This window comes from Bufo gargarizans, chromosome 8, assembly GCF_014858855.1.
Source record: "Bufo gargarizans isolate SCDJY-AF-19 chromosome 8, ASM1485885v1, whole genome shotgun sequence".
In the NCBI taxonomy this organism is placed as follows: domain Eukaryota; kingdom Metazoa; phylum Chordata; class Amphibia; order Anura; family Bufonidae; genus Bufo; species Bufo gargarizans.
The window spans coordinates 198,229,204-198,248,116 of record NC_058087.1 but is presented as its reverse complement, the minus strand read 5'-3'; the positions used below and the strand labels follow the sequence as shown (position 1 = coordinate 198,248,116).

Below are 18,913 nucleotides of genomic sequence, written 5' to 3'. Positions count from 1 at the left end.
CCATCTGTGCGCTTTCTGCAGAAGACTGGGTGGGAGATAATGTGAACGTGCTGGATCCACTGTCGGCCACCCAATTGACTAATGCCTGTACCTGCTCAGGCCTTACCATCCTTAGAACGGCAATTGGCCCCACCATATATAGCTGTAAATTCTGGCGGCTACTGGGACCTGAGGTAGTTGGTTCACTAGGACGTGTGGCTGTGGCAGAACGGCCACGTCCTCTCCCAGCACCAGAGGGTCCACTAACACCACCACGACCATGTCCACGTCCGCGTCCCTTACTAGATGTTTTCCTCATTGTTATCGTTCACCAAAACAACAAAAATATTATTTGGCCCAATGTATTGTATTCAAATTCAGCTGAATATAAATTTGAGGCCTAGTATTTAGGCGCTGGGTGACCGGTATGGGTTTAGTGACAGAATTAGACTTGGAAATGCACAGTAGCGTGTGTGTGAAGTTATTCTGAATGACCCTATGTGCACCTTGAATATTATATACCCTTTTAGGGATAGATTTCAAATAGCTCTGATACAGCAGAAACCACTAAATTATGAAATTGCTAAGTTGGGAATTGTATTTCAACCCAGAACAAAAAATGTGCTTTGACGGACACTAAATAACTTTCCCAGCCACAACAGGACAGCGGTAACGAGAGATTTAGCGGGATATAAATTTGAGGCCTAGTATTTAGGCGCTGGGTGACCGGTATGGATTTAGTGACAGAATTAGACTGGGATATGGCCAAAAAATACTATTGCTGGTTAAATGCACTTGGTGACGGGCGCAGCTTGCCCCTGATGTAGTATATGGCCAAAAAATAAACAGACTATTGCTGGTTAAATGCACTTGGTGTGACAGCTTCACCCTGATGTAGGCTTTAGCCAAAAAACAACCACACCATTGAGGGTTAAATGCACTTGGTCGCAGCTTGTGCTGGCGCACCACAAGACACAAAATGGCCGCCGATCACCCCAGAAAAAAGTGACTGACAAACGGTCTGGGCAGCCTAAAAACAGTGAGCAATTGAGGATCAGCAGCTCAATGACCCACAGCTGCAGATCGATCAATAATCAAGTCCTTTGGAGGAGTTAATCTGCCTAATCTCGCCCTACTGTCGCAGCCGCAACCTCTCCCTACGCTAATCAGAGCAGAGTGACGGACGGCGCTATGTGACTCCAGCTTAAATAGAGGCTGGGTCACATGGTGCTCTGGCCAATCACAGCCATGCCAATAGTAGGCATGGCTGTGACGGCCTCTTGGGGCAAGTAGTATGACGCTTGTTGATTGGCTGCTTTGCAGCCTTTCAAAAAGCGCCAAGAAAGCGACGAACACCGAACCCGAACTTTTACGAAAATGTCCGGGTTCGGGTCCGTGTCACGGACACCCCAAAATTCGGTACGGTTCGCTCATCCCTAATCCTGACAACACACGACTAGATCCTGAGGTCACAGATCTGACCCCTATAACATAAGACTCACTGAGGTCAAATGATCTGACAAGATGTGATCTCAACTCTGCAAGATCTGAGCCTCAGGGGACTGTAAGGACTCCTCGGGGTAGACAGCGCCCCCTCGGCACAGGACCTTTCTTCTGCTGCCCTCACATGTCACAGTCGTAGACTCAGCTCTGACTAATGAGGGAGTGAGCAAAAGGGAAAGTGAAAGTAGATCAGAAGCTGAGCAAGGAGGAGGGGAGACTGCGAGGGAGAGGAAAGTCCAGAGACTGAGCGAGACAGAGAGGAAGAGACAACCACCAGAGACAGAGAAAGACAGACAACCACCTAGAGAGAGAGAGAGAGACAGACAACCACCTAGAGAGAGAGAGAGAGAGAGAGACAGACAACCACCAGAGACAAAGAAAGAGAGACAACTACCAGAGACAGAGAAAGAGACAACCACCAGAGACAGAGAAAGACAGACAACCACCTAGAGAGATAGAAAAAGTTAGAAATAGGAGAAAACATCAAAGAGACAGAAAGAGTGAGGAAAAGAAGGAGAGGCAGAGAAGACTCATCCACTGCTCAGGAAGAAGACATGAGCTACAGAACCCGGTGAGTCTCATTCTGGCTACATACCGTCATCTTATATCCCCCTACATACCGTCATCTTATATCCCTCTACATACCGTCATCTTATATCCCCCTACATACCGTCATCTTATATCCCTCTACATACCGTCATCTTATATCCCCCTACATACCGTCATCTTATATCCCCCTACATACCGTCATCTTATATCCCTCTACATACCGTCATCTTATATCCCCCTACATACCGTCATCTTATATCCCCCTACATACCGTCATCTTATATCCCCCTACATACCGTCATATTATGTCCCCCTACATACCGTCATCTTATATCCCCCTACATACCGTCATCTTATATCCCCCTACATACCGTCATCTTATATTCCCCCACATAGCGACATCTTATATCCCCTTTCATACCGTCATCTTATATCTCCCTACATACCGTCATCTTATATTCCCCCACATAGCGACATCTTATATCCCCCTACATACCGTCATATTATATCCCACTACATACCGTCATCTTATATCCCTCTACATACCGTCATCTTATATCTCCCTACATACAGTCATCTTATATCCCCCTACATAGCGACATCTTATATCCCCCTACATACCGTCATCTTATATCCCACTACATACCGTCATCTTATATCCTTCCTACATACCGTCATCTTATATCCCCCTACATACCGTCATCTTATATCTCCCTACATACCGACATCTTATATCCCCCTACATATCTTCATCTTATATCCCCCTACATACCGTCATCTTATATCCCCCTACATACCGTCATCTTATATCCCCCTACATACCGTCATCTTATATCCCCCTACATACCGTCATCTTAAATCCCCCTACATACCGACATCTTATATCCCCCTACATACCGACATCTTATATCCCCCTACATACCTTCATCTTATATCCCCCTACATACCTTCATCTTATATCCCCCTACATGCCGTCATCTTATATCCCCCTACATACCGTCATCTTATATCCCCCTACATACCTTCATCTTATATCCCCCTACATACCTTCATCTTATATCCCCCTACATACCTTCATCTTATATCCCCCTACATGCCGTCATCTTATATCCCCCTACATACCGTCATCTTATATCCCCCTACATACCGTCATCTTATATCCCCCTACATACCTTCATCTTATATCCCCCTACATATCTTCATCTTATATCCCCCTACATACCGTCATCATCTTATATCCCCCTACATACCGTCATCTTATATCCCCCTACATACCGTCATCTTATATCCCCCTACATACCGTCATCTTATATCCCCCTACATACCGTCATCTTATATCCCCCTACATACCGTCATCTTATATCCTTCCTACATACCGTCATCTTATATCCCCCTACATACCGTCATCTTATATCCCCCTACATACCGTCATCTTATATCCTTCCTACATACCGTCATCTTATATCCCCCTACATACCGTCATCTTATATCTCCCTACATACCGACATCTTATATCCCCCTACATATCTTCATCTTATATCCCCCTACATACCGTCATCTTATATCCCCCTACATACCGTCATCTTATATCCCCCTACATACCGTCATCTTATATCCCCCTACATACCGTCATCTTAAATCCCCCTACATACCGACATCTTATATCCCCCTACATACCGACATCTTATATCCCCCTACATACCTTCATCTTATATCCCCCTACATGCCGTCATCTTATATCCCCCTACATACCGTCATCTTATATCCCCCTACATACCTTCATCTTATATCCCCCTACATACCTTCATCTTATATCCCCCTACATACCGTCATCTTATATCCCCCTACATGCCGTCATCTTATATCCCCCTACATACCGTCATCTTATATCCCCCTACATACCGTCATCTTATATCCCCCTACATACCGTCATCTTATATCCCCCTACATACCTTCATCTTATATCCCCCTACATAGCCGTCATCTTATATCCCCCTACATACCGTCATCTTATATCCCCCTACATACCGTCATCTTATATCCCCTACATACCGTCATATATCCCCTACATACCGTCATCTTATATCCACCTACATACCGTCATCTTATATCCCCCTACATACCGTCATCTTATATCCCCCTACATACCGTCATCTTATATCCCCCTACATACCGTCATCTTATATCCCCCTACATACCGTCATCTTATATCCCCCTACATACCGTCATCTTATATCCCCCTACATACCGTCATCTTATATCCCCCTACATACCGTCATCTTATATCCCCCTACATACCGTCATCTTAAATCCCCCTACATAGAGTCATCTTATATCCCCCTACATACCGTCATCTTAAATCCCCCTACATACCGACATCTTATATCCCCCTACATACCGACATCTTATATCCCCCTACATACCTTCATCTTATATCTCCCTACATACCGTCATCTTATATCTCCCTACATAGAGTCATCTTATATCCCCCTACATACCGTCATCTTAAATCCCCCTACATACCGACATCTTATATCCCCCTACATACCGACATCTTATATCCCCCTACATACAGTCATCTTATATCCCCCTACATACCGTCATCTTATATCCCCCTACATACCGTCATCTTATATCCCCCTACATAGCGTCATCTTATATCCCCCTACATACCGACATCTTATATCCCCCTACATACCGTCATCTTATATCTCCCTACATACCGACATCTTATATCCACCTACATACCTTTATCTTATATCTCCCTACATACCGTCATCTTATATCCACCTACATACCTTTATCTTATATCCCCCTACATACCGTCATCTTATATCCCCCTACATACCGACATCTTATATCCCCCTACATACCTTTATCTTATTTACCGCTACATAGCGTCATCTTATATCCCCCTACATACCGTCATCTTATATCTCCCTACATACCGTCATCTTATATCCCTCTACATACCATCATCTTATATCCCCCTATATTTTACCGTCATCTTATATCCCCCTACATACCGTCATCTTATATCCCCCTAAATACCGTCATCTTATATCCCCCTATATTATACCGTCATCTTATATCCCGCTACATACAGTCATCTTATATCCCCCTACATACCTTCATCTTATATCCCCCTACATATCTTCATCTTAAATCCCCCTATATTATACCGTCATCTTATATCCCCCTACATACCGTCATCTTATATCCCCCTACATACCTTCATCTTATATCCCACATATTATACCGTCATCTTATATCCCGCCACATACCGTCATCTTATATCCCCCTACATACCGTCATCTTAAATCCCCCTACATACCGATTCCTTATATCCCACTACATACTTTCATCTTATATACTCTACATACCGTCATCTTCTAACCTTCTACATACCTTCATCTTATATCCCCCTACATACTGTCATCTTATATCCCCCTATATACCGACATCTTATATCCCCCTACATACCGTCATCTTATATCCCCCTACATACCGACATCTTATATCCACCTACATACAATTATCTTATATCCCCCTACATACCGTCATCTTATATTCCCCTACATACTGTCATCTTATATCGCTCTACATACCGTCATCTTATATCCCCCTACATACCGTCATCTTATATCCCCCTACATACCGTCATCTTATATCCCCCTACATACCGTCATCTTATATCCCCCTACATACCGTCATCTTATATCCCCCTACATACCGTCATCTTATATCCCCCTACATACCGTCATCTTATATCCCCCTACATACCTTTATCTTATATACCCCTACATAGCGTCATCTTATATCCCCCTACATACCGTCATCTTATATCTCAATACATACCGTCATCTTATATCCCTCTACATACCGTCATCTTATATCCCCCTACATACCGTCATCTTATATCCCCGTATATTATACCGTCATCTTATATCCCGCTACATACAGTAATCTTATATCCCCCTACATACCTTCATCTTATATCCCCCTACATATCTTCATCTTATATCTCCCTATATTATACCGTCATCTTATATCCCTCTACATTCCGTCATCTTATATCCCCCTATATTACACCGTCATCTTATATCCCGCTACATACAGTCATCTTATATCCCCCTACATACCGTCATCTTATATCCCCCTACATACCGTCATCTTATATCCCCCTATATTATACCGTCATCTTATATCACGCTACATACCGTCATCTTATATCCCCCTACATACCGTCATCTTATATCCCCCTACATACCGTCATCTCATATCCCCCTACATACCGTCATCTTATATCCCCCTACATACCGTCATCTTATATTCCCCTACATACCGACATCTTATATCCACCTACATACCTTTATCTTATATACCCCTACATACCGTCATCTTATATCCCTCTACATACCGTCATCTTATATCCCCTACATACCGTCATCTTATATACCCCTACATAGCGTCATCTTATATCCCCCTACATACCGTCATCTTATATCCCTCTACATACCGTCATCTTATATCCCCCTATATTATACCGTCATCTTATATCCCCCTACGTACCGTCATCTTATATCCCCCTACATACCGTCATCTTATATCCCCCTATATTATACCGTCATCTTATATCCCGCTACATACAGTCATCTTATATCCCCCTACTTACCTTCATCTTATATCCCCCTACATATCTTCATCTTATATCCCCCTATATTATACCGTCATCTTATATCCCTCTACATACGTCATCTTATATCCCCCTATATTACACCGTCATCTTATATCCCGCTACATACAGTCATCTTATATCCCCCTACATACCGTCATCTTATATCCCCCTACATACCGTCATCTTATATCCCCCTATATTATACCGTCATCTTATATCCCGCTACATACCGTCATCTTATAACCCCCTACATACCGTCATCTTATATCCTCCTACATACCGTCATCTTATATCCCCCTATATTACACCGTCATCTTATATCCCGCTACATACAGTCATCTTATATCCCCCTACATACCGTCATCTTATATCCCCCTACATACCGTCATCTTATATCCCCCTACATACCGTCATCTTATATCCCCCTACATACCGTCATCTTATATCCTCCTACAAGGCGTCATCTTATATCCCCCTATATTATACCGTCATCTTATATCCCGCTACATACCGATATCTTATATCCCCCTACATACCGTCATCTTATATCCCCCTATATACCGTCATCTTATATCCCCCTACATACCGTCATCTTATATCCCCCTACATACCGACATCTTATATCCACCTACATACCTTTATCTTATATACCCCTACATACCGTCATCTTATATCCCCCTACATACCTTTATCTTATATACCCCTACATAGCGTCATCTTATATCCCTCTACATACCGTCATCTTATATTTCCCTATATTATACCGTCATCTTATATCCCCCTACATACCGTCATCTTATATCCCCCTACATACCGTCATCTTATATCCCCCTATATTATACCATCATCTTATATCCCGCTACATACAGTCATCTTATATCCCCCTACTTACCTTCATCTTATATCCCCCTACATACCGTCATCTTATATCCTCCTACATACCGTCATCTTATATCCCCCTACATACCTTCATCTTATATCCCCCTACATACCGTCATCTTATATCCCTCTACATACCGTCATCGCATATCCCCCTACATAGCGTCGTCTTATATCCCCCTATAGACCGTCATCTTATATCCCTCTACATATCGTCATCTTATATCCCTCTACATACCGTCATCTTATATCCCCTACATACCGTCATCTTATATCCCCCTACATACCTTCATCTTATATCCCCTACATACCTTCATCTTATATCCCCCTACATAGCGTCATCTTATATCCCCCTATATACCGTTATCTTATATCCCCTACATACCATCATCTTATATCTCCCTACATACCGTCATCTTATATCCCGCTACATACAGTCATCTTATATCCCCCTACATACCTTCATCTTATATCCCCCTACATACCTTCATCTTATATCCCCCTACATACCTTCATCTTATATCCCCCTACATATATTCATCTTATATCCCTCTATATATCTTCATCTTATATCCCCCTACATACCGTCATCTTATATCCCCCTACATATCTTCATCTTATATCCCCCAACATACCGTCATCTTATATCCCGCTACATACCTTCATCTTATATCCCCCTACATACCGTCATCTTATATCCCCCTACATAGCGACATCTTATATCCCCCTACATACCGTCATCTTATATCCCGCTACATACCTTCATCTTAAATCCCCCTACATACCGTCATCATATATCCCCCTACATACCGTCATCTTATGTCCCCCTATAGACTGTCATCTTATATCCCCCTACAGACCGTCAACTTATATCCCCCTACATACCGTCATCGTATATCCCCCTACATACCGTCATCGTATATCCCCCTACATACCGTCATCTTATATCTCCCTACATACTGTCATCTTATATCGCCCTACATACCGTAATCTTATATCTCCCTACATACCGTAATCTTATATCTCCCTACATACCGTCATCTTATATCTCCCTACATACCGTCATCTTATATCCCCCTACATACCGTCATCTTATATCCCCCAACATACTTTTATCTTATATCTCCCTACATACCGTCATCTTATATCTCCCTACATACCGTCATCTTATATCCCCCTACATACCGTCATCTTATATCCCCCTACATACCGTCATCTTATATCCCCAACATACTTTTATCTTATATCTCCCTACATACCGTCATCTTATATCTCCCTACATACCGTCATCTTATATCCCCCTACATACCGTCATCTTATATCCCCCAACATACTTTTATCTTATATCTCCCTACATACCGTCATCTTATATCTCCCTACATACCGTCATCTTATATCCCCCTACATACCGTCATCTTATATCTCCCTACATACCGTCATCTTATATCTCCCTACATACTGTCATCTTATATCTCCCTACATACCGTCATCTATATCCCCTACATATCGTCATCTTATATCCCCCTACATATCGTCATCTTATATCCCCCTACATGCCGTCATCTTATATCCCTCTACATACCGACATCTTATATCCCCCTACATACCGTCATCTTATATCTCCCTACATACCGTCATCTTATATCCCCCTACATATCGTCATCTTATATCCCCCTACATATCGTCATCTTATATCCCCCTACATATCGTCATCTTATATCACTCTACATACCGTCATCTTATATCCCCCTACATACCGTCATCTTATATCCCCCTACATACCGTCATCTTATATCCCCCTACATACCGTCATCTTATATCCCTCTACATACCGTCATCTTATATCCCCCTACATACCGTCATCTTATATCCCTCTACATACCGTCATCTTATATCCCCCTACATACCGTCATCTTATATCCCCCTACATACCGTCATCTTATATCCCTCTACATACCGTCATCTTATATCCCCCTACATACCGTCATCTTATATCCCTCTACATACCGTCATCTTATATCCCCCTACATACCGTCATCTTATATCCCCCTACATACCGTCATCTTATATCCCCTACATACCGTCATCTTATATCCCTCCTCATACCGTCATCTTATATCCCCCTACATACCGTCATCTTATATCCCCCTACATACCGTCATCTTATATCCCCCTACATACCGTCATCTTATATCCCTCTACATACCGTCATCTTATATCCCCCTACATACCGTCATTTATATCCCCCTACATACCGTCATCTTTATATCCCCCTACATACCGTCATCTTATATCCCCTTTCCCCTGGTTTTATTTGTTTTCTTTTTCTTCTCTTTGTTTTACATTCTCCGGTATCAGGGGGACAGAGAATTTATAAACGGAGCAAAAATGTGCAACCGATACATAAAAATATATACCGTAGTCACATGTACAGCCGGTACTTATAGATACTGACTATAGTCACATGTACAGCCGGTACTTATAGATATATAGTCACATGTACAGCCGGTACTTATAGATATATAGTCACATGTACAGCCAATACTTATAGATATATAGTCACATGTACAGCCGGTACTTATAGATATTCAGTACATATAGTCACATGTACAGCCCGTATTTATAGATATATAGTCACATCTACAGCCGGTACTTATAGATATATAGTCACATCTACAGCCGGTACTTATAGATATATAGTCACATGTACAGCCGGTACTTATAAATATATAGTCACATGTACAGCCGGTACTTATAGATATACAGTCACATGTACAGCCGGTACTTATAGATATATAGTCACATGTACAGCCCGTATTTATAGATATATAGTCACATGTTCAGCCGGTACTTATAGATATATAATCACATCTACAGCCGGTATTTATAGATATATAGTCACATGTACAGCCGGTACTTATAGATATATAGTCACATGTACAGCCCGTATTTATAGATATATAGTCACATGTTCAGCCGGTACTTATAGATATATAATCACATCTACAGCCGGTATTTATAGATATATAGTCACATGTACAGCCGGTACTTATAGATATATAGTCACATGTTCAGCCGGTACTTATAGATATATAATCACATCTACAGCCGGTATTTATAGATATATAGTCACATGTACAGCCGGTACTTATAGATATATAGTCACATGTACAGTCGGTATTTATAGATATATAGTCACAGCTACAGCCGGTACTTATAGATGTATAGTCACATATACAGCCGGTACTTATAGATATATAGTCACATCTACAGCCGGTATTTATAGATATATAGTCACATGTACAGCCGGAACTTATAGATGTAAAGTCACATGTACAGCCGGTATTTATAGATATACAGTCACATGTACAGCCGGTACTTATAGATATACAGTCACATGTACTGCCGGTACTTATAGATATATAGTCACATGTACAGCCGGTATTTATAGATATATAGTTACATGTACAGCCGGTATTTATAGATATACAGTCACATGTACAGCCCGTACTTATAGATATATAGTCACATGTACAGCCGGTGCTTATAGATATATAGTCACATGTACAGCCGGTACTTAAAGATATATAGTCACATGTACAGCCCGTATTTATAGATATATAGTCACATGTTCAGCCGGTACTTATAGATATATAATCACATCTACAGCCGGTATTTATAGATATATAGTCACATGTACAGCCGGTACTTATAGATATATAGTCACATCTACAGCCGGTACTTATAGATGTATAGTCACATATACAGCCGGTACTTATAGATATATAGTCACATCTACAGCCGGTACTTATAGATGTAAAGTCACATGTACAGCCGGTATTTATAGATATACAGTCACATGTACAGCCGGTAGTTATAGATATATAGTCACATGTACAGCCGGTATTTATAGATATATAGTATCATGTACTGCCGGTATTTATAGATATACAGTCACATGTACAGCCGGTGCTTATAGATATATAGTCACATGTACAGCCGGTACTTAAAGATATATGGTCACATGTACAGCCGATACTTATAGATACATGGTCACATCTACAGCCGGTACTTATAGATATATGGTCACATGAACAGCCGGTTCTTATAGATATATGGTCACATGTACAGCCGATACTTATAGATACATGGTCACATCTACAGCCGGTACTTATAGATATATGGTCACATGTACAGCCGGTTCTTATAGATATATAGTCACATCTACAGCCGGTACTTATAGATGTAAAGTCACATGTACAGCCGGTATTTATAGATATACAGTCACATGTTCAGCCGGTACTTATAGATATATAGTCACATGTACAGCCGGTATTTATAGATATATAGTCACATGTACTGCCAGTATTTATAGATATACAGTCACATGTACAGCCGGTGCTTATAGATATATAGTCACATGTACAGCCGGTACTTAAAGATATATGGTCACATGTACAGCCGATACTTATAGATACATTAAATTAAGGAATGTCGCACTAAGACACTGAAACCACACCAGGTGCTCCTGTGAATTGAGACCACTCTCTCAATACAGTAAATTATTTAAAATGAATAAACAGGGCACTCAAGGATAACAGAGACCAGGTACTATAAGCAAATATTAGCTTTTATTACTACAACGAAAAAAGTTGATAAAACAATGTAGCACAATGTATCACAAATATAACAGATAAAACTATGTATCATAAGGATTGTAACATGGGTAAGCTGTAGACAGAGTAAATTGTGTTTGATGACCAGCTGATAAATGTTCAAAAATGCGATCTAAATAGGCCTCTTAGTCCAATGGGAATGACTCCGAAAATAATGTCAGTATTTCATTAACTGCAGTATTTCAAATAAATATGGCGACGTCACGCCAAAGCAATCTAGGTAGCGGCGTCCCGCTCCTGAATAGCTTGCAAAGAGAGATAATCCGTTACCTTTCCTTCGACCTGTTGTTCATCCGATGATATTACTTTGAGCCTTCAGGTGTTTTTACTCCCAGAATATGCCTTTAGTTGTTTTTAGCACTATTCCATCAGGATATTGGGGTCGGCTCGTTTTTTCGGTTGCGGTCGGTTGGTTGGTAAATTCAATGTTTCAGTACAGCAATGGGGTGTAGCACCAATTTAGGGTTACACCCCATTGCTACACCCCATTGCTACACCCCATTGCTGTACTGAAACATTGAATTTACCAACCAACCGACCGCAACCGAAAAAACGAGCCGACCCCAATATCCTGATGGAATAGTGCTAAAAACAACTAAAGGCATATTCTGGGAGTAAAAACACCTGAAGGCTCAAAGTAATATCATCGGATGAACAACAGGTCGAAGGAAAGGTAACGGATTATCTCTCTTTGCAAGCTATTCAGGAGCGGGACGCCGCTACCTAGATTGCTTTGGCGTGACGTCGCCATATTTATTTGAAATACTGCAGTTAATGAAATACTGACATTATTTTCGGAGTCATTCCCATTGGACTAAGAGGCCTATTTAGATCGCATTTTTGAACATTTATCAGCTGGTCATCAAACACAATTTACTCTGTCTACAGCTTACCCATGTTACAATCCTTATGATACATAGTTTTATCTGTTATATTTGTGATACATTGTGCTACATTGTTTTATCAACTTTTTTCGTTGTAGTAATAAAAGCTAATATTTGCTTATAGTACCTGGTCTCTGTTATCCTTGAGTGCCCTGTTTATTCATTTTAACTTATAGATACATGGTCACATGTACAGCCGGTACTTATAGATATATAGTCACATGTACAGCCGGTACGTATAGATATATGGTCACATGTACAGCCGGTACAAATAGATATATAGTCACATGTACAGCCGGTATTTATAGATATATAGTCACATGTACAGCCGGTACTTATAGCTGTATAGTCACATGTACAGCCGGTATTTATAGATATATATTCACATGTACAGCCGGTACTTATAGCTGTATAGTCACATGTACAGCCGATACTTATAGAGATATAGTCACATGTACAGCCGGTACTTATAGATATATGGTCACATGTACAGCCGGTACTTATAGATATATAGTCACATGTACAGCCGGTACTTATAGATATATGGTCACATGTACAGCTGGTACTTATAGATATATAGTCACATGTACAGTGGGTATTTATAGATATATAGTCACATGTACAGCCGGTACTTATAGCTGTATAGTCACATGTACAGCCGGTATTTATAGATATATAGTCACATGTACAGCCGGTACTTATAGATGTATAGTCACATGTACAGCCGGTATTTATAGATATACAGTCACATGTACAGCCGGTACTTATAGATATATAGTCACATGTACAGCCGGTACTTATAGATATACAGTCACATGTACAGCCGGTACTAATAGATATACAGTCACATCTACAGCCGGTACTTATAGATATATAGTCACAGCTACAGTAAATTTTTATAGATATATAGTCACATATACAGCCGGTACTTATAGATATATAGTCACATATACAATAAGTACTTATAGATATATAGTCACATATACAGTAAGTATTTATAGATATATAGTCACATCTACAGCCGGTACTTATAGATATATAGTCACATCTACAGTAAGTATTTACAGATATATAGTCACATACACAGTAAGTATTTACAGATATATAGTCACATATACAGCCGGTACTCATAGATATACAGTCACATCTACAGCTGGTACTTATAGATATACAGTCACATCTACAGACGGTACTTATAAACATATAGTCACATGTACAGCCAGTATATATATATATATATATATGGTCACATATACAACTGATACTTATAGATGTACACATATGTGTGAGATTACGTGAGAGATATTAGGAGAGGAGAGGCTGTGGACTGGAGATTATAGGGGAGGGGGTATCAGGAGAATAGGTCAGAGATGTATGGAGAGGACAGGCTGTGGACTGGAGATTATAGATGAGGGGTATCAGGAGATTAGGTCAGAGATGTATGGAGAGGAGAGGCTGTGGACTGGAGATTATAGGGGAGGGGGTATCAGGAGAATAGGTCAGAGATGTATGGAGAGGACTGGCTGCGGACTGGAGATTATAGATGAGGGGTATCAGGAGATTAGGTCAGATATGTATGGAGAGGACAGGCTGTGGACTGGAGATTATAGATGAGGGGTATCAGGAGAATAGGTCAGAGATGTATGGAGAGGAGAGGCTGTGGACTGGAGATTATAGGGGAGGGGGTATCAGGAGAATAGGTCAGAGATGTATGGAGAGGAGAGGCTGTGGACTGGAGATTATAGATGAGGGGTATCAGGAGATTAGGTCAGAGATGTATGGAGAGGACAGGCTGTGGACTGGAGATTATAGGGGAGGGGGTATCAGGAGAATAGGTCAGAGATGTATGGAGAGGAGAGGCTGTGGACTGGAGATTATAGGGGAGGGGGTATCAGGAGAATAGGTCAGAGATGTATGGAGAAGAGAGGCTGTGGACTGGAGATTATAGATGAGGGGTATCAGGAGATTAGGTCAGAGATGTATGGAGAGGACAGGCTGTGGACTGGAGATTATAGGGGAGGGGGTATCAGGAGATTAGGTCAGAGATGTATGGAGAGGACAGGCTGTGGACTAGAGATTATAGATGAGGGGTATCAGGAGAATAGGGCAGAGATGTATGGAGAGGACAGGCTGTGGACTGGAGATTATAGATGAGGGGTATCAGGAGAATAGGTCAGAGATGTATGGAGAGGAGAGGCTGTGGACTGGAGATTATAGGGGAGGGGGTATCAGGAGATTAGGTCAGATATGTATGGAGAGGACAGGCTGTGGACTGGAGATTATAGATGAGGGGGTATCAGGAGATTAGGTCAGAGATGTATGGAGAGGACAGGCTGTGGACTGGAGATTATAGGGGAGGGGGTATCAGGAGAATAGGTCAGAGATGTATGGAGAGGACAGGCTGTGGACTGGAGATTATAGATGAGGGGTATCAGGAGAATAGGGCAGAGATGTATGGAGAGGACAGGCTGTGGACTGGAGATTATAGATGAGGGGTATCAGGAGATTAGGTCAGAGATGTATGGAGAGGACAGGCTGTGGACTGGGGATTATAGATGAGGGGTATCAGGAGAATAGGTCAGAGATGTATGGAGAGGACAGGCTGTGGACTGGGGATTATAGATGAGGGGTATCAGGAGAATAGGGCAGAGATGTATGGAGAGGACAGGCTGTGGACTGGAGATTATAGATGAGGGGTATCAGGAGATTAGGTCAGATATGTATGGAGAGGACAGGCTGTGGACTGGAGATTATAGATGAGGGGTATCAGGGGAATAGGTCAGAGATGTATGGAGAGGAGAGGCTGTGGACTGGAGATTATAGGGGAGGGGGTATCAGGAGAATAGGTCAGAGATGTATGGAGAGGAGAGGCTGTGGACTGGAGATTATAGGGGAGGGGGTATCAGGAGAATAGGTCAGAGATGTATGAAGAGGACAGGCTGTGGTCTGGAGATTATAGATGAGGGATATAAGGAGAATAGGTCAGAGATGTATGGAGAGGACAGGCTGTGGTCTGGAGATTATAGATGAGGGATATAAGGAGAATAGGTCAGAGATGTATGGAGAGGACAGGCTGTGGTCTGGAGATTATAGGGGAGGGTGTATCAGGAGAATAGGTCAGAGATGTATGGAGAAGAGAGGCTGTGGACTGGAGATTATAGATGAGGGGTATCAGGAGAATAGGTCAGAGATGTATGGAGAGGACAGGCTGTGGACTGGAGATTATAGGGGAGGGGGTATCAGGAGAATAGGTCAGAGATGTATGGAGAGGACAGGCTGTGGACTGGAGATTATAGGGGAGGGGGTATCAGGGGAATAGGTCAGAGATGTATGGAGAGGACAGGCTGTGGACTGGAGATTATAGATTAGGGGTATCAGGAGAATAGGTCAGAGATGTATGGAGAGGACAGGCTGTGGACTGGAGATTATAGGGGAGGGGGTATCAGGAGAATAGGTCAGAGATGTATGGAGTGGACAGGCTGTGGACTGGAGATTATAGGGGAGGGGGTATCAGGAGAATAGGTCAGAGATGTATGGAGTGGACAGGCTGTGGACTGGAGATTATAGATGAGGGGTATCAGGAGAATAGGTCAGAGATGTATGGAGAGGACAGGCTGTGGACTGGAGATTATAGGGGAGGGGGTATCAGGAGAATAGGTCAGAGATGTATGGAGAGGACTGGCTGCGGACTGGAGATTATAGGGGAGGGAGTATCAGGGGAATAGGTCAGAGATGTATGGAGAGGAGAGGCTGTGGACTGGAGATTATAGGGGAGGAGGTATCAGGGGAATAGGTCAGAGATGTATGGAGAGGACAGGCTGTGGACTGGAGATTATAGGGGAGGGGGTATCAGGGGAATAGGTCAGAGATGTATGGAGAAGAGAGGCTGTGGACTGGAGATTATAGATGAGGGGTATCAGGGGAATAGGTCAGAGATGTATGGAGAGGACAGGCTGTGGACTGGAGATTATAGGTGAGGGGGTATCAGGAGAATAGGTCAGAGATGTATGGAGAGGACAGGCTGCGGACTGGAGATTATAGGGGAGGGGTATCAGGAGAATAGGTCAGAGATGTATGGAGAGGACAGGCTGTGGACTGGAGATTATAGGGGAGGGGGTATCAGGAGAATAGGTCAGAGATGTATGGAGAGGACTGGCTGCGGACTGGAGATTATAGGGGAGGGAGTATCAGGGGAATAGGTCAGAGATGTATGGAGAGGAGAGGCTGTGGACTGGAGATTATAGGGGAGGAGGTATCAGGGGAATAGGTCAGAGATGTATGGAGAGGACAGGCTGTGGACTGGAGATTATAGGGGAGGGGGTATCAGGGGAATAGGTCAGAGATGTATGGAGAGGACAGGCTGTGGACTGGAGATTATAGGTGAGGGGGTATCAGGAGAATAGGTCAGAGATGTATGGAGAGGACAGGCTGCGGACTGGAGATTATAGGGGAGGGGTATCAGGAGAATAGGTCAGAGATGTATGGAGAGGACAGGCTGTGGACTGGAGATTATAGGGGAGGGGGTATCAGGAGAATAGGTCAGAGATGTATGGAGAGGACAGGCTGTGGACTGGAGATTATAGGGGAGGGGTATCAGGAGAATAGGTCAGAGATGTATGGAGAGGACAGGCTGTGGACTAGAGATTATAGGGGAGGGGGTATCAGGAGAATAGGTCAGAGATGTATGGAGAGGAGAGATTGTGCAGTGAAGGTTATGAGTGAGGAGTTATCAGGAGATTACAATGGGCCATCAACAATATTCTTTGTCTTGAAAAACCTTTGTAGTTGTGGGTAATGTACCGTGTATTCCTCTGTGCTGATCTCCCTCATTACTAATGCACCTAAAGAAAGTGTAGGGAAATGATTGGAGACACGTTACCAGCAGTTTACATGTGATTTTCTCATTTTATTCCTTGTTTTTATTTTCTGAATTTACAGCATTAGGAGTTTTAAGGAGCTTTCACACGTGGCAGATTTTGTGGCAGAAAATTCCGCCACTGAAAATCATTTCTATTCACCTTAATGGAGCAGAAGTCCAGTGTTTGCCGCCCCGTTAAACTGAATGGAACTGATTCTCAGTCACAGACTTTTCTGCCACAAAATCGGCCTAACTAATCGGTGTTACTTGTCCTGACCGGCCTTCTTCAGCGCAAGGTCCACAAACAGTTACCTGAGTCCAAGGAAACAATCAGAAATCAAACCTTGTTCAGGCGCTGGATGATACTTTGTATCTGTAACCAGATAACCATCTGTCATATCCACGAAGCTGAATCTCCTTGTGCTTTGTGATAACGAATCGATTATCCCTGAACTGGCAGAAAAAAAATATACACACTCACCGCATGCAAAGAGGCCGCCACAGCCATCATGATTGAAGATACCGTGCAACACACGCAGTGACATATGACATCACCATGCTGCTTACCGTGATGACGTCATCACATCACCGAGTGAGATTTCACATGGTGTCTTCTATCGATATGGCTGCGGCGACCTCTACGCAATCAAATGGATAAGGTGAGGGGTTTTTTTTATTTTTATTTTTTTTACTGGATTAACCCCTGAAAGGCCTCGATGTTATTTACAGATCCTGTGATCGGCAATGAACGCAACATCTGAGGGGTTCAATGACGGAGGCGGCAGAATCACCGTTCCCCGCCATTGCGCCCGCTATATACAATTAAGTATTTTGTCACAAAGCAAATTTCGTCAGCAGCTAAATTGAATTTTTCAATACTTCACAGATCTCTACTCTGATTGCTGGG

General features: G+C 42.4%; 1 protein-coding gene across 3 annotated transcripts in view; it reads left to right on the top strand.

Annotated features, from left to right (window-relative positions):
- Positions 1 to 1,813: 1,813 nt before the first annotated feature.
- LOC122944718 (uncharacterized protein PFB0765w-like) overlaps positions 1,814 to 18,913 on the top strand; it is a 30,624-nt gene continuing 13,524 nt past the window's right edge. For all 3 annotated transcript variants that reach the window (XM_044303275.1, XM_044303276.1, XM_044303274.1), the window contains exon 1: positions 1,814 to 2,053. In XM_044303275.1, the coding sequence (XP_044159210.1) occupies positions 2,037 to 2,053 (17 nt within the window). In that variant the 5' untranslated portion in view covers positions 1,814 to 2,036. The remainder of the gene's footprint in view (positions 2,054 to 18,913) is intronic.